Source organism: Lasiosphaeria miniovina (genome assembly GCF_030549165.1).
Source record: "Lasiosphaeria miniovina strain SMH2392-1A chromosome Unknown B0T26scaffold_7, whole genome shotgun sequence".
Taxonomy (NCBI): domain Eukaryota; kingdom Fungi; phylum Ascomycota; class Sordariomycetes; order Sordariales; family Lasiosphaeriaceae; genus Lasiosphaeria; species Lasiosphaeria miniovina.
In genome coordinates this window covers 3,537,852-3,554,430 of record NW_026848226.1, presented here as the reverse complement: position 1 = coordinate 3,554,430, position 16,579 = coordinate 3,537,852, and the positions used below count along the sequence as shown (strand labels likewise).

Sequence of the window (16,579 nt, the reverse complement as noted above, 5' to 3'; positions counted from 1 at the left end):
GGACCCGGGGCGCCAATTTTGTCTGATCTTAAAAGGTGTGTCATAAAAAAGGGAGATGGTGCGAAGAAAGGCCGTACACAATTAAAAATAAAAAAGGGAAAATAAAGCGTGGTATCAATGTGTGTCTGACCAAACACGACAAGTAAAACCCGAGTAACTCGTATCAGCAGACGTATTAGTTATACAGTGAATATGCCTGGGCAAGTGAGTCGTCTATGAGGTGTATATCGCGTCGGGGCTAGAAAAAAAGGCCTAGAACGGGTATGTAACAGGAAAAGAAAAAGGATAAACTAAATGTCGATGAATGCGTATACAGGGTATTTTGGAAGAGTGAATTTTGCAGAGAGCCGTGCGCATTGGCTCAGTTCTGTCATAACTCGCGAGGACTCGAGTATTCGTGAATTTGCGTAAATCGTCTCGTCACACCCCTTTTAGGTGCCGCACCGCTCTCACTCCAGGGTATCGCTGAGCCGTCTAATCTCCTCGTCGCTGAGCGCGCCCATCCACAGGCAGCGCTCAGTAATGCCCTCGATGGGCTGGAAGGTGTAGAGCGTGCTCGCCTCGAGTAGCCTTAGTAGTGTCTTGACTATCGCGGCCGAGGTTCTGCACCGCTCGAAGTTGACCAACGGCGCCGTGGTCGGCGAGCTCGCGATCTCGCTCGGTCGTTGGGTATTGAACAGTAGGTCGTGTGTGTAGATGCCTACAAATGGAATGCACCCCATTTCTGCAACAGCCGAGCCGACCGGGCCGCCTCCCTCCATCTCGGCTCGCAGATTGTAGAAATTCCTAGTCGGGGAGACCAACGCCTCCAAGTCATGCAATGTCCGCCTGTCGCTGGGCGAGACCATGGCCCACGTCTTGTTCAGCCGGCTGATCTCGTTGCTCGTCAGGGCAATGGCCAGTTGGCTCATGGTAGCAAAATTACGGTGGCGCCGGCAGTGGGCCGCAATGTGGATGAACTTGATGATGCACCGTGCACGTTCTTCAATGTCTTGGGTGAGGACAATTTCGGAAATAGTCCATTTTACCATGATGTTGAAGCGAGCAATCACGACCTCGACCCCGCGCGCATCGGTGTCTCTGAGGAACGAGACCCAGCTGCGAGCGTTCACTCCATTCTGCTCCGCATTTTTCCACCGCATGTCGATCAGCTCTTTCCAGTCAATCTCATTCAAAGCATCCTTCTCGATCAGAGTGAACTGCTGCGCCAAGATGTCACTGTCGAAAGCGAGAATGAACGGAAGGTGCGCCGAGAGCTTGCCCCGAGGTGCCTCGACCACGTCTGTAACATGGTCCGTGACTTCAAGCATCGGCGCATTACGTAGGGCCTCCTTGGTTCCTGTCGGATCTACAGGCGACGAGACAGGGTATTGCCTGTATGGAGCGGCAGCCGAGGTCGGCGTGGTATCGGGAGTAGGCGGCAGAGGCTTCTCGTGCCAGATCTGATGGTCTTGCAATGTGGGCACATGCGCCGCCTCTGGAGACATGCTGAGAGCTTGAACAAGGGTGATTGGCGGTGATGGCGGTGATGGCGGATTCGTACTAGGTGGCTGCGTGTTGAGGAACGTGAGCTGGTTCTCGCCTAGAGGATGAGTAGGCAAGGTGGAAATGGCAATTCCGATCTTTTGGGACACGGGACTGCCATCTCCTCTATCCGCAAAACCGAGCGCTTCTACGGAGAGCTCCGAAGAGAGGTCTGTTCCGTCATCGCTTTCTACATCCAGGAACGAATGCTCGGCGCTGAGACGCGGGGCTGGAGCTGTCGGCACAGTACTTCCAGGCGGAATCTTGTCCAGACTCTCCGTCCTCTGAATAAAGTCGTACGAAGGGTGCTGCGAGCCGCTGGCGCTGTGTTCGCGGGATGCATTTGGGCCCTCCTCATCGGGCCCCTGTAAGAACGAGCGATCTACCCACTCCCGAGTGACGGTTCGCTTGCTGTGGCCGTCGTCTGTCAAGCCACGTTCGAGGAGAGGTATTGAGGAGTACGAGGCTCTCGAATCATCAGATAGGAAGGACTGCACGTCTGTGTTTCCCTTATGGCGACTCGTAACGTCCAGTAAACTCCCCTTGACACTCGTGGCAATGCCAGGGATCACCGGCACAGGCGGCAGCTCTTCTACAACGTGAACATGACGATGCTCTCTTCTCTCCTCAACGCTGACCAATGTGTCGTACCCGTCTATCGAGACAGCCTCGAGGGGGAGCTCGACTTGTGGCGGCGCCATCTTCAAATCCATTGATAGCTTGGCTGCCCTCCTCTCGTACCTGCCTTCAAGCTTCAGCAGTGCAGACTCGACTCCGCCATCGTCATACACATCATCGGGGATTTGTGCCAGCTTCTGTGCCTCAGCCTCAAACGAGGGGCGCATAATGGGCTTCGAAGAGTGGGTGCTGAAGAGCGAGAGATTGCGCTTGGGATTCTGCTCCGCAATCGCGCCTAGGGAGAAGGTGTCGCCACGGTTCGGAGGCGAGTAGTCGCTGGTCACAACGTCTACATAGCTACTAGAGCCCTGCGCAGGACTGCGGAGGTAAGAGCTGCGGATCGAATCCGTGTACGTGGTCAAGGAGCCCACCGAGCGCGACCTTCTTAGGGTGGACGGGTCGAGATCGCCTACATTTGAGACAGCACGAAGGTCGCCACCCGGCCTTCTCCGAAGAACTCGGAGCGGCTGCGGGACGAGAATTTGGGACGAGTCGTCCACCGAGCCCTCTGAATATGTAGTGGCGTCGAAGCTCCGGATGGTTGGCTGGGGAGCAATGCCGCTCGTAAAGGACGCGTATCGTCGGTGACCAGCAGACCGGTTCGAGCGGTACGACCTGCTCGACGGGTGCCGGGCGTGGCCACGCACTCCGCTAAGGGGCGGCCTCATCGGGTTCCGCGAAACGAAGTCGAAAGAGGGCCGCGTAGAATCTACGGATGGCCGAGCCGTGGACCCGAGCGTGGCCAAATCGGGTACAAACGGTGGCAGCGGATCAGCGGATAGCGAAGGGCGGGGTACATGCTGGCTCAGTATATACGACGATCTCCTTGGTGTTCCCCCCACAAGTCGACCTGGCGGTGTGTTGGGTGGTGTTGGGTCTGCGGCATGATGTAGGAAGGACTCGGAGAAAGCTTCCACGGAAGAGTTGATGGCGGGAAGCGCGCCCGTCATGGCGGGATAACTATCCGAAAGTACCGTGTCATCAACGATGACGATGGACTTGCTTCCCGTTGTGATACCCATATCGCTCGAAGGTCGCACGTCGCGGTTATCGGAGAGTCCGAAGGAGGTATCCATGTGCGCGGCCGAATATTCCAGCATTTCGTCTGGGGCTCGTGTGCCAGCCGCCGGGATGGATAGATATCCGTTCTTCTCAGCTTCTGCCAAGGCGTCTTCTCGCACAGCCTTTTTGAAGTCTTCGGCAATCTCGGCACCCAGCACGTCGATCCGCACAGGAGGACGTATGCCGTTCTGGCGGGGCCGCGCCTGCGGCACTATCGCAGTACCCGGCAGTCTGTTGGTGGTAGCCCCTCTTGGCCCAATTGGTGAAATGTTGATAAATGTCCCCTGAGTGGGAGACATAACCTGGCCCCGGGTACTCAAAGCACGCCTTACGCTGCCCAGAAGTCTTCTCATGCCTTGTCCGGACATGGCCGATGCCGTAAATTTCTCTTTCGGAAGCTCAGTCACAATAGGCTGGAACAATGTAGTCTGCCTGGAAGCTCCACCAACAACACTAGGCTGGATAACTTCCACAAAGGGCTGACCAGGCGGAAACATGTTGCCGCGGACGAGGCTGCCCGCATATGGTAGAGTCAAGAGAAGCTCGGCACTCTTGTACAAGACCTTCTCCGTTACGGTCGCATGCTCGCGTAGCGAATCGCTGAGGCTGCCATTTCTCTTGTGGGAGTGGTGTGGCCGGACACGCTTGCCGACGAGAGCGCGGGGGGTGGTGGCGATGGGATCAGAATTGTAATACACAGAGCTGGGGTCGACCGGGTGCGCCGCCAACGGATAGCTAGACCCGGGATGCGCGAAGCGCATGTTCTTAGGGGGTAGAGAGCAAGACACCGCTTCCACGCTAGTGATGCTGATAGGTGAGGTTTGGCTCCTCTGTAACTCGGACCGCGGGGGGTTTTCCGGCGTGCCTGGGCGGTCACCAACGACAATAGAATCGATGTGTCCGGCCCTTGACACGTCGGCGTAAAAGCTCGTCTGCTCACGTGTCGTCGGTAGGAGAACCCCTTCCAGCTGCGGCGGCCCAGAATCAAGCTTCAGCCAAAAGGTCGGGTCTAGGTCGGGGTCGCGATGGCCAGCAACCCCTCCGGGTGAGATGGGAATATCGGATCCTAGTGATGCGTCAAACTCGGGACCATCCCAGTACTGCGCGCATACCCTCCGCCAGCACTTCTTGAGCTCGGCTAGAATCTTCAGCTGCACCTTCCGCCCTCTCAAGTCCTGTGATAGCTCGTCGACGAAGTTGTTCAGCAGACTACAAAAGGTGACTCGCAGGCTGTAGTCAACAACGAAATCGTCCATGAAATAGTTGAGGATCCAGTGGCGCAAGGCGACAAAGGTGCGGACTCTTACAACCATGCCAACCTCGTCACTCCGTGCTAGAGCCCATCTAAGGCGCGCAAACAGCATGCGAAGCAGATCTGACTGCTCGAGGAACGACCTGAACGTGAGAAAAAAATCCGACAACAGTTCGTAGTCCAAGAAACTAGGAGACGTAATCTCGGCGACCAAGCGAGGCGGCGTCGCGGCAGTTACACTTCCCACGGCCGAATATCTGACAATGATCCGGTCATCGCAAGCAGGCTTGAAGGTCAGCGCGTCAAACATGGCAGGCTCGATAACTAGGTGGGTGGACATATACGTAGGTCGTAGCGGGGGAGGGAGACGGGGAGACGCCAGACTGGGCCCCGGGGGGTTTGAGGTCTCAGCCGTAGTTGGGAGTTGTATCTCGGGTATACGAGTCGGGCTTGACCCGGTCGACGTTTTTGGCGTCAGGTCCTGGGCGGTGCGACGGAGGAACGAGGCGCTGCTGGAGCGGATATCCTCGGTCGGCGCATACGACGAGCCACGGATGAAGGGGGTCCCTCGGACGCTGAATCTAGGCGTGCCTATCCTCCAGGACGGAATGGCCACTTCCAGCATCAACGGGACGCGGCCAATGTCAACGTCTTCGAGCGTTTTAGGCCTCTGGACCTCGCCAGGCTGAGTAATGACTATCTTGAAGCCCCCTGGTTCCGACTCGCGAGCTACGCTGGTGTCGGGCACGGTCGAGTCCGACAAGGCGCGGCGGCGTCGTATTCTGCTCGTAGTCGGTCTGTCGCCAAAGTGGAAACGTCGAGGCGACGACGGAGTTGAAGGGGCATGCGCAGGAGTCCCCTGGCTGCCGCGAGGCTCTGTGCTCTCGTCTATCTCTTGGCGTCTGTCCGAGACCAGGATATCCAGATTTGCGGAGCCGGGCGGTGTCATGGGAAACACAAAGTGTGGCTGAGGGTAGCGCTGGTGCGCCGGGCGAACGGTCGGCCTAGAGGAAAACACGTCAACAGGCTTGATCCTCGCGGGCTCGAGAAGAGCGCGAGGGCGCCTAGGGCTTACCTCAGATAGATGCGACCGTTATTCCCAACATTGGCCACGGCAAATTGCCTTCCTTCGCGTCCGGCGGAGCCTCCGTCGGGAGTCAAATCCCACTTGTCATCGTCCTGGCTAGTTTTGTTTGTCCGGCGAAGTGCCGGGTTGTCGTCGTTAGGCTTGCGTTCCGACACGGGGAGCAGCGACCTGGGCAGCGCGCCGGGCAGAGCCCGCAACTTTGCCTTCGCCACGCCAGCACCCGATGCCCAGCGTGCCAGGGGCGTTCTATCGCCGTCCTTTGCGAGCTTTAGGGGCGATCGGCGTAGCCTCAAGTCGCGCTGAGACCTCTCGGGGTGCGAGGCCGCGTCTCGGGCCGACTGGTCTCGCCCTCGTTCCCGCTCTCTCTGGGCCAGCTGCTGCTGTCGAAAGCGCGTCGTGAGGCTGGCCGCTGGAGGCGCCGACGGCGAAGCGGCCGCCTCCATTTCGCTGTGTCCCCCTTCCTCAGCTCGGCCGATTATTGTGTGCGGCGACGGCTGTTGCTACCGATACTACTGCTTCTGCTTCTTCTGCTGCAGTTGCTGCGGGCCGAAATGTCCGTGATTGAAGACATGGAGAGTTGACACGGTCGGATGAGAAGTTCTCGTATCGCTGTCGCCTATGCAGTCGCGGTCGCGGTCGCACTTGCACTTGCACTTGATTCGGACGAGAGAAGGAGCATGGTAGAGATTCGCGCCAGAGGCAGAGGCAGGGAAGGCAGCATGCCGAGTCCAGTACTGTCGGGTAGTGAGTGGAAGGTGAAGTTGGGGTGGGTGGGTGTGCCAGTGCCAGTGCCAGCAGGTGTTTACCACCCAAGGAAGCCCTGCGCGGGAAGGAGGGATGGGCGGGTGGGCGTGCTGTACATGCGGGCGGGCTCCCAGGAAGAACCAGACGGGCAGGGCTGTTCAGAGGGGAACGGCAGGGCTGCAAACAACGACTGGTGCGAGTTCAGGAGGTTTAGCGCGCCGAGGTAAAGTCACCTCTCACTACCTAAGGTACGGAGTACGGCATTCGCACCGCGCCAGGCAAGATCGGACGGGACACAAACACGCTATGATCGCCAAAAATGGCAGCAGAAATTCGCCGATCCACAGTGACCGACCAAAGCGGCACAGGAAGATGTTGTCCACGGCCAAAAAAAGCATGCCACCGGCAGCCTAAGTGGTTTTCCTTGGGCTAGGTACCTAAGGTCAACTCGTTTACTTGGTCTTGGGCACGCCAGTGCGGAGCACAGCACCTTAGAGCAACAAGAGCTCTCTCAGTCTCTCCCACATGCCCGCTCCCAAGTCCGTCCCAAGTCCAGCTCGAGTGAGCAACGCCCACGGGAATTGAATTTTTGCAGTGGGCCGGCCACTCACTGCCAGACTGGGGAGGCAGGGGAGGGGCTGGAGTGGAGGGCCCTTGGTGTGCAGGCATGGCTGCATGAGGGACGGGAATTAGGAATTGGCAGCAGGCGACTTGGGATGACCGCTGCTTGGCTCTGGGAGACTGGGGATAGGGTCGTCGTGGGAAGACGGGCGGCGCAAGAACCGGGGGGCAAGGTGCAACGCTAATTTGCAGTGGCTGGCCCGCTTGGACAATCTGGAAGGCTCTCGTCTGGCGAGCGTTGCCGCACTCTGCCAGCCCACCAAAAAGCAAAGGAAGGCACCCCTCCTCGGCTGAGGTGGTGGGTGGGAGGGCGGATGAGAGGGCGACCAGTGGTTCTTCCGTGGACCGTGGTGCGTCCGGTGTGGTTGGGGCTCGATTGCCATCCCGTTCGTCTTCCCGCTTCACTTGGCTTGTTTGACTAGAGCGCGCAGAGATTAGGTGTGCCGTTAAGCCCGAAGGAGAACTGGCCTGACCGGGAAAGGCGAACGCCTCCCGCCTCGCAAGTCCCGGAATTGTCGTAACTGTTGCTCGAACTTGGCTTGGCTCACTTAGGGTCACCAGCCAGGCAGACTGAGGAACCCCCCATTCCCAAGTGCGAGGCGAAGATGGAGTGTCGATGCACGACAAGAACACCATCGAAAAAGTACATACCGCGCGCACGGTTCGACCAAGTCTAGCGCACCCGATGTAGACAAGACCCGACAGATGCTGACGAGAAGGGCAGGGCTCGACGATGCGCGTCGGCAACCTGCACCTGTGCTGCACGGAGCAGCAAAAGGCATGTCCTCAGGTTCCTACATGGCACAGTACGTACCTCCGTTCCACAACATGGCTGAGGGTTTGTCTGTGGCCGCCTGTGCCTTTTCGGCAATTGTAAGTTGCGCCCCGACAGCGCAACTCTTCCAAAAGTTGTCATTGCCATACTATGTAGTCGTCAACATTTTTACATGCTGTGCCACAGGGGCGTCATCCGCTGTTCCTCTTGCACTTCTTCTTTTCTTTGCGTTTCTTGACGCAAGACTGTGGCAGAGAACCTCGACGGCCCAAGGTGTTGGATACCGCAATGGGGCTTGGGTGTTCTGTTTGGGACTCGGAAAGGGCTCCGCCTGAGCGGCACAGGGTCCGCGTCTGGACGGGTGACGCTGCCCGCCTACAGATAGGCCGCGAGCTCAGGCCGCAGCCAAAGCAAACCAGACAACTTGACCTCGCACCGAGAACCTGGGCACCGCGCAGCCTGGGTTGGATTGGAGTTGGACACGCGATGCTGATTCCCAGACGGACGGAAACGATTCTCTCAGCGATTGGAGCATGTAGCATGCAAGCCTGCTCTCCCCTCCCGTGTCTACGTCAACCGTCACGGTTGACGTAGACACGGGATGGAAGAGAAAGCGGGACGTCAAACCCAAAAAGCCAAATGGCGTGTCCTTCCATGCCATCCACGGGCCACATCCAACACGGATGGGAGGTTGCAACCAGCGGAATCCGCACTTTGGTTTTCTGCCGCTTCATACCGGTAGCTACGGGGTGGCTGGATTCTCTTGGCCGCTCCGTACGGAGACAGCAATTCCGTATAAACCCACAAAAGAGGATAGAGTCCACAGATCCGGGTCAATCTCCAATTGAATATTCACAATTCAACGCGTCTCTTTCATCAACATCAATAGATCCACCAGCGTCAGTGGTTTAGTGGTAAAATCCATCGTTGCCATCGATGGGCCCCGCGTTCGATTCGCGGCTGACGCATTCTTTTTTCACCTTTTTGCTTCTTTTTTGCTCTCACCAGGGAGGGGAAGGGGGAACTTGTGTGTTGAGGCCGGTGTGATATATCTCACAGGCAAGCCTCCCGTGTAGATGTCACAGGTACACAGTGCATGCAGCAGCTCCTCTAATCCCAAGAAAAATGACATGTTTTGACCTTCGGCATTCTGCTGCTGCGAGATACTGTGTGCCCGCTGGCCATGGTCTGACGTCTTCCCGACATCAGCATACGTCGAAACTCGGCGAAGCTAGACAACAACAGGCAGTTCAGTTGCACACCTTCTCCATACACCGCTGTCAGTGCCGACAGTCATTTTTGTTAATGGGTTGGCTTGCTGGTGAGAATTTGTATCACAGAGAGTTGGCGGGAGGCCGACATCGCCTCAGGCCACTCTGGGTTCTGGTGCGCTGCAGGGAGAGCATTCCCAAATCCAGACGCTGGCATTTGGTATCTGGGTCGACGGACAAATCACAAGCCAGGCTTTGGAGTGGTGTGGAGAGCTGTCGGGGCCGTCGGGACCGGCTGCTACCCCTCTCAAGACCCAGAAACCAGGCGCGCGATCCCCCCGCGACTCTGGAGTCTGAGGAGGATTGCCCAGCCATTTGGCTCTGGCTTGCGAGGTGGACCGTGGGCGGACCGGCCTTTTTTTCTTTTAGAGTCGCCCGCGATCCTACGTCAGTCCTTCCTTTCTTAGGAAAGGTGAGCAGACGGCGCGGTTTACCGCAGCATCGACAGACCGGATGACATCCGCGTGGTTCTAGTGAGCTCGGCTGGAGCTGGACCCTTTTCAGTTTCCACTGTCTCCCGCCTCCAGCCCAGTCCAGTCCACCTCTTCTCTCGGTCGGCGCGAACGGCGGGAGCAACGGCGGGAGCAACGGCGAGACCCAAGGCCTAACGGTCCCCCAAGATGTGATGATTGACTGGGGGGAGGTGGAAATTGGAACAAGCAACAGCTCCCCCACCTTCCGCCAGCCCCCCGCCTCCCCTCAGACGGCGGGTGGCCTCATCCCCACGGTGGCGGCGTGTGGTCTCATCGCTGGCGACTCAATTGAAGAATTGTGTTACACGGCAGGATCCAATTATCAGCGCGTCGATTAGCAAGTGGGGGGTTGTTGTTGAAGAAGTTATGAGACACGATGGAGGGGGGAATTGCTTCAAATTCAAAATCAAAATCCAAAAACCCGACGGCTTGGTAGATCGGCTATCTGACCAGTCAACGACGCGATTCCTGCAGCTTGAGCGAACAACGTCACACCGCTTCGCGTTCCCTAACAACAAGAAGGCCGCGTTTTGATGGCTTTCGAGGGATATTACACAATACAGGGTGCGTACTATACTCCGTATAACTACCCAATTCTCTCTTGGCAGGAAGGCGTTGAATCACCCAACCAGGGCACATGTTCCCCAACAGGCGAATTTGACGCCGCAGTGGTACATGTACTTGCTTGCTAGCTGCATCGTCGACGACTCCAGGATCAGATAAGCCGGTTCCGATACCATGACCAGGATTAGCATCAACACCTGGATGAAATCCAAGAAAATCCCACCGTTCCGATCGCTGGGGAAAATGACAACAGATGGAGCCCCGGGCAAGATCTCAATTATCCCGACTGCTTCTCAGCACTCACGTGTTTAGCGTGCCGCTCTCAGCGCCAACAGACCCGGGTTCGCGGGTCCATCTCGCCGGAACAGAAGCGAGATGGATGAGTGAGCACGTCGTCATTCCTCCGAGAGGCGAGGCATTCGACTCCCAGTGGGGCCGGCCCTTATTCCGAGTCACGCACACTTTCCGGCTGTTCGTTTAGCTGTGGTCATTGCTTTGGTGCTGGTCATTGCCATGCCTGTTTCCTTTCGGGACATGCCATCATCAAGGCTGCCGGCTCGGGATACATGTCAGATCTCACGGGGAGGACCTAGATGAGTAAACGTGTAGTTAATCTGTGAGTTAAGACACATAATTTCCGTCCCTTCTTTCTTAACAAAATATCACGCTCGCCGTCCGCCTTTGGCCAGTCATCTTCCAGCCTACCATCTCCATCAAGTTGACCAATAGTCCGTCAGTAGCGCGAGAAAACGGCTCTCTTGTTGCCTCGAAGGATTGCATTGCATCTCTCCTCCACACACGCATGGGCTTGATAAACGAGGTTTCCTTCTCTTTCCCTCGATTTCTCAGTCTGAGGGTGTCAAGTGTGTGATGTTCAACTGTTCTGGGCCGCTGGGCAAGTCTGCAGTCGAGACGACGACCAGCAGTCGGCCCAAGCACCCTTGCTCATCCTGCACACGGTCCACCCACACCCATACTGACCAATCAGATGAACGCCTCTTCTCTCCTTTTTCTTTTCTTTTTCTTTTCCCGGTCTCCGCCTCGCCTCGCCCCCTCGAAAAAAGACGCAAGGGGCAAAAAATATAAGGCTTTTGACCAATTGGCTTCTGCGGAAGTGTGCAGAACTACAGACTATACAGGCGATTGGTGGCCGACAAGTGGCCGACTTCCCTCCTATCTTTTCCTTGCCTGCTGCTGTTGTTGCCCGTGCCGCTCCCGGCTGTCTGGGTGCGTGGCAGGGGTTGGACAACAACCCCGAGGAAGGAAGGAAGGAATGGACGGGGGGAAAGCTGGGAAAGGGGAATGGAAAGAGGGGAGAGTGGCTAAAGGAACGACCATGTGCTAACGTCTTGTAGGTATCCGGTTTCCATTCACTGCATGAGAAAAACTGCGAGTCTGGCTCTGGCTCTGGCTCTGGCTCCGGCTCTGGCCATGGAAGTTCCCGTGTTTTTTGCAGCAAAGAGCCAAGAATAATATTAGATATCTTAGGTATTATGCATGATACATCATGCCAGGGGCCTGTGTTGTGGTCGCCCTTCCAGGTATTCCTTTCTTGGAGGGTGTGGTCTGGCGACTAGATTGTTGTTGAGTTGCGGCGGAGATTTGTAGAAGATACATTTCTGGTGATGTATGTGTGTAGATGGATGGATGAGAGCGTAACGAGCTCGCCCTGGCAGTTTGCTTTCCTTAGTAACAAAGACGCGGAGACGTCGTACAGTCCAACCCCTGAATGTCCGCTGTCGTTCATACCCATCGCAACATTCTTGAAGTCTGGGACGACTGCCTTTGATTTGACCCTGGGAATCGTGGTTTCTCCCTAGATGGCGCATATGGAAGATGCCACATTCATCCTAGGTTGTCTCGAGAAATGGACTCTCCTGAGTCTAAGTCGGTGTCAGTGTCGTCAGCGCCCAGTAAGCCTCGTGGTATCGACTGCCGCCCGCTGGCTTTGCTCACTTTCCCTCTGTTGCCGTGATTCTCTGGCGCTATATACTTGTAGTTGAGATCTGCGCGCAGACGCGGTGCGGCGTCCAGAACTTTTAAAATGTTCACTGGAATATATCAATCTTGGAAAAGGTAGGTATCTCTCTGATGATTTATTCTCGTGGTGCCTACCTGTCTAGTTATGCAGCGAGGAATAAAGACCTCAACAAATACACCGGCTAGGGAAAGCATTTAATAGGTAATGTATTCTAGGAGAGAGAAAGGCCTCTAGGATTCTATACTGGGGGTTCGTAAAACTATCATCTCCCTCGGTGAAAACAGTTGGGGCGAGCAAGACGAAAAGCAGGTAAGTAGGTAGGTAAGTATTACAGAGTAACAGGTCGAGAGACCGGCACCGACTCTAAAACGAAGACGCTTCATACACTTTTGTGATGATCCGCGAAAGCATTCGCCCGTTCTCCATAGTCCCGACGCAAAGGACAGGCCCCCGCTACTTACTAATATGAGAAGAGCAACCCGAAAGCCGCAAGCGCCATTGCATCGTTGGTAGGCCTCTCAACTTTTGGAAAGTCTCCCGCTACAATCCAGTCCCCGAATGTTTGTTGGCGTGGTAGTTGGGAAGAAGATTATAGTGAATAAACCGGCTATGGCAACTGGGATTCTAAAATAGGGGTTCTAATAGCATTTACCACCCTCAGCGAGAAACCTTTAGGGCGAGCCGTAAGGTATCGAGGCCTTTCAAATCTTTCGTCCCTGACGTTTTCGACTTCTATATATTATATCGTCTGCGTCAATAAGGCTTGCCTAAGGAGGGACTTCCGCAGTTAGATTTATGACAAAGTGAAATGGCTCATACCCATCACCACGTACACATTAAAGTTCCGACTTCTATCTTTGTTACATACATCGTCGTCTGGAACGCACTTCGAATTCGCTCTGCTGTTGTGCCAGTTGAGTCTTCAACACGTTAATGGTTTCTGCCATTAATTCCATCCATCTGGTTCTTATGGCTCTCCATTTCATCTCAAGGACCATGAAAGGACCTGTCCGCTGTTGGGAGGAGTACTTGCGAGGTGGTCTCCCGGGACAAGTGGTAACCATGGTGCAATTTTAGGTACACCTTATCCCCTATTCGGATCTCAACGGGTTGGCGTTTCGGGTCATGTGCCATTTTCGCCTGTGCTTGTGCCTGGGGAATGGCCATGTCTGCCTCACGCTGGTACAGCATTTGCATCGCCTTTGCATCGTGCGTGTCATTGTCGCGGTAGACCAGGTCAAGGGCTGACTTTGGCTTGAAACCGGAGACTAGTTCTAATGGCGCGCGGCCAAGGAAAGTCAATATTCAGGGGCAAGCAAGTGAGCCTGAATTTAGCAAGAAATCAAGGTTTAGTGGCTACGAATAAAGCCAATTTCGCTTATAATTCCATCTTCCCTCCCATGTTTATCCGTCGCCTCTTTCCGAACGTATATGTTCCCAACTGTCCAACCCCCAAACCCACAAAGCCTTCAAGCTATACTATGCTCTACCTATACATGGCGACCTGCCCAGACAGCTGCTCCGCAAACCACCCAGTCGCATCGTCGCTGTCTTTCGCCCTCACGGCCGTGGTGAGGATGGCCTTGATGCCAATGCGCAATGTGTCCGAGTTGGTATAGGAGCGGACGTTGTTGAGGGCCTCGTTCACGTCAGCCGAGGACGCGAAGGCGCCCGACTCGCCGAGAACGCGGCCGAGCTGGCGGAGGTCTTCGACGGCAGGGACGGGTATTTGACCGTCAAATGCGTTTGTCATGTCGAGCTGCTCCACAATGGTGCGTTGCGATGTCGTAGCCAGAACCAGCAGGCGGTGGCCCTTTGGAGGCGGCGTCTGGAGCAGAGTGACCAGCGTCTGCACTATAGTGTTGGAGAAGCGGAGTCCAACAGGGTTCCACTCGATCATGCGCTCGAGATTGTCTAGTTGCGGAGGTCAGTCAGAATAGTCAAGCTAAGGCCAATGGCATTTACAGCTGTAGAGAAGAGAGAAAACAGTCTCCGAAATGAAGTCAAAGGGATAACAAGCATACCCAGAACGATCAAACTCAGTGGACTCTTGTAAGCATCCGTGAATATCTTATGCAGGTGGTCCTTCTTGGCTATCTCATCACGGAAGCCGATAATAGTCGCGGGCGTGATTAGCTTGATAAATGGGAACTCGGATTTCATGGCCTATCCACGTCGGTTCTTGTCAGTCCAAGTATCCTCCAGGTACCACACTAAGATACGGGTATCCTTACAATATAAGCGGCCAGAGCCGTCTTTCCACTGCCCGCCGGGCCGTGGAGAAGAACCGACGTGCGCCTGAGCTTTTCCTGTCGCCTGACGCTCTCGACGTACAGCATGCCGTCGTTGAGAATGCCCTTGATGCTCTCCGAGAAGTGGATAATTCCGAAAGGAAAGAGATCTTGAAGCTCCTCATCGTCAACACCAAAGGCCGGCTTCACTTCTGCAAGGGCATTCATAAAGTCCGTACGGCCAACTTTCATGTTCGCTACCTCGTCGCTCACGCCAGCCATAGTGCCAACCTTGATATTCCTCGCGAACGCAAACGAAGTTGCCGACTTGACGAGGCCGCTCAACTCAGCGCCCGAAAAGTTCTTGGTCAGAGCAGCCAGCTCGAGAAGGTCGACGTCAGCCTCGATGACCTTGTTTTGCTTCATCTTGGCTGTGTGAATTTTGAGGATCTGCCCTCGACCCTCTTGGTCTGGAAGCGAGATCTCAATCTGAACCTCCAATCGACCGGGACGCAGCAGAGCATCGTCGATCATGTCTTTCCGGTTGGTCATTCCGATGAGGAGGATGTTATTGAGCTGGTCTACACCGTCGAGCTTAGAAAGCAGCTGGTTGACCACGCTGTCGCCCACTCCCGTGCCGCCACCGGCACCAGAGCCTCTCTGCTTGCACACGGCATCTAATTCGTCGAAGATGATGATGTGGAGCCCAGACTCGTCTCCTTTCTCCTTGTACTCCTTCTCTGCGTCTGCAAAGAGCTTCCGGATGTTCTCTTCACTCTGACCCACGTACTTGTTCAAGACCTCTGGCCCGTTGATGATCTTGGGTTCTCTGGCATTCAACATTTTGCCAATCTGCCTAGCAATTAGAGTCTTTCCGGTTCCGGGAGGCCCATAGAGCAGCATGCCCTTCACGTGCATGATGCCGAGCTTCTCAATGAGGCCAGGGGGGAAGATACGAGAGGCGAAAGCACGGCGGAAAATGGTGGAGAACTCGGCGTCCAAACCGCCAATACCCATGTCCTCAAACTTGAAATCCGGGCTTATGATGGCGTTGGCCGCAGGTCGTTTGTTCGACGGCTTAAGCTTAATAGGTGACCTGGCGTCCTTGAAGAAGCCTATGTTGGGCTGGGGGTTTTTGGTGAGAATTCCGCGAGCGGCCGGATCGCTACGCGTTGGGGCATCGCCCCCGGGTTTATTCATCGAGAGGTCAATCAAGGTCACCGTCCTGACCAATATGGACAGCGGCACATTGTTGATATCCATTATCAGTCTTTGCCCTGGGGAGAAGACCTGGTTCGCGAAGTTTTTTGTGAACTCATCGGCGAGTTGGTCGGGGTCGTAGAGCGTGTCGACAAACTTCTTGGTCGAAGCAAACCCGACCTCGAGGTCCATGGCGCCGAGGTAGGCGGCAGCGCCCTGACTGAAAGGGTCATATAGTTCTCCCACCAGCTCGTCCATCATGCCCACTCCGCACCATGTCCTTTGGGGGTCTGAGAGGCTGATGGAGTTGTTGGGGAAGCTGGGGGTGGGACGCGCCGTCAGGACGAAATCGCCTCGTAGCTGAGGCCCGCTCAAGCGTATATAGATATCCGAGCCATCTCGGTTCGGGGGGAAGTCGTTGGGCGACACCGCACAGCTAGGATCGCATGAGGCAGTCAGCAAGAGCGTCCCGGACAAGAGGAAGACGGCTAGCCGTCCTGTCTAGACGTCCGAAAGGAGCGCGCACTTACATGTTCCCGAATATGTAACGCGCCTGAAGGGTTTTGTCATCTACCTTAGCTAGTCTCAGAGGCACACCACCACGCGTCTTGTTGTTATAAGAGGGAGGCGGAGGGGCGTTCGGAGAGGCATAACCGGCGTTGTAGCCAGCACCGTCGCCATAACCACCACCACCACCACCACCCCCTCCGACGCCAGGTGCGCCTGTTGGCCGGCCTGGTGAGCGGCCGCCGTAAGCATCGTAGTTCGCAGGAGCCGGGGAGTAGCCCCCCGCATCGTTTCCGGGCTGTGGTCTCTGTGCTGGGCGGGAAGGCAGGTTGCCGGCTCCTCCTGCCTTGGGGCCTTTGCCGAAGAGGTTGCTGCGCAAATCCATGACGCACACGCAAAAGAGCTGGAGAGCCGAGAAAAAGGGACTGTGGTTTGGGGGTATCGAGGGTGTCGCTTTTAATATTTGCAGATTGTTTGGAAAAGTCGCAGCCTAGAAGTGGGAGGATGTCGTGGCATCAAGGGACCCCAAAGGTTCAAAGCTCAGGCTACATCCCTGGATGTGAGCTCTGGGCGTTGGCGGGGCCGTTTCAGGCTACACCCCGCGAAACC

The 16,579-nt window shown here is 55.9% G+C and overlaps 5 protein-coding genes and 1 non-coding gene across 6 annotated transcripts; 3 read left to right on the top strand and 3 right to left on the bottom strand.

The window, feature by feature from the left end:
* Positions 1-449: 449 nt before the first annotated feature.
* Positions 450-6,046, bottom strand: B0T26DRAFT_756352 (uncharacterized protein; the record flags this gene model as incomplete). Its single annotated transcript, XM_060446081.1, has 2 exons — positions 450-5,520; positions 5,592-6,046. The coding sequence occupies 2 exons, from the start codon at positions 6,044-6,046 to the stop codon at positions 450-452; spliced, it is 5,526 nt and encodes a 1,841-aa protein (XP_060292029.1).
* Positions 6,047-6,098: 52 nt separating this feature from the next.
* B0T26DRAFT_480407 (uncharacterized protein) lies at positions 6,099-6,675 on the top strand. The gene has a single exon (XM_060435265.1). It carries the CDS (start codon positions 6,194-6,196, stop codon positions 6,572-6,574), a length of 381 nt encoding a protein of 126 aa, XP_060292028.1. The 5' UTR covers positions 6,099-6,193; the 3' UTR covers positions 6,575-6,675.
* Positions 6,444-7,664, bottom strand: B0T26DRAFT_728643 (uncharacterized protein). Its single transcript, XM_060442912.1, has one exon. The coding sequence runs from the start codon at positions 7,602-7,604 to the stop codon at positions 6,777-6,779; it is 828 nt and encodes a 275-aa protein (XP_060292027.1). The 5' UTR covers positions 7,605-7,664; the 3' UTR covers positions 6,444-6,776.
* Positions 7,665-8,577: 913 nt separating this feature from the next.
* B0T26DRAFT_480323 (uncharacterized protein) lies at positions 8,578-9,621 on the top strand. Its single transcript, XM_060435264.1, has one exon. It carries the CDS (start codon positions 8,869-8,871, stop codon positions 9,469-9,471), a length of 603 nt encoding a protein of 200 aa, XP_060292026.1. The 5' UTR covers positions 8,578-8,868; the 3' UTR covers positions 9,472-9,621.
* B0T26DRAFT_t233 lies at positions 8,641-8,711 on the top strand. Its single transcript has one exon. It is a non-coding gene; the product is annotated as a tRNA-Gly (tRNA).
* Positions 9,622-13,201: 3,580 nt separating the features above from the next.
* Positions 13,202-16,548, bottom strand: B0T26DRAFT_728623 (P-loop containing nucleoside triphosphate hydrolase protein). Its single transcript, XM_060442911.1, has 4 exons — positions 15,994-16,548; positions 14,267-15,899; positions 14,057-14,198; positions 13,202-13,946 (listed from the first exon to the last, which is right to left on the bottom strand). The coding sequence occupies exons 1-4, from the start codon at positions 16,353-16,355 to the stop codon at positions 13,519-13,521; spliced, it is 2,565 nt and encodes an 854-aa protein (XP_060292025.1). The 5' UTR covers positions 16,356-16,548; the 3' UTR covers positions 13,202-13,518.
* Positions 16,549-16,579: the final 31 nt, after the last annotated feature.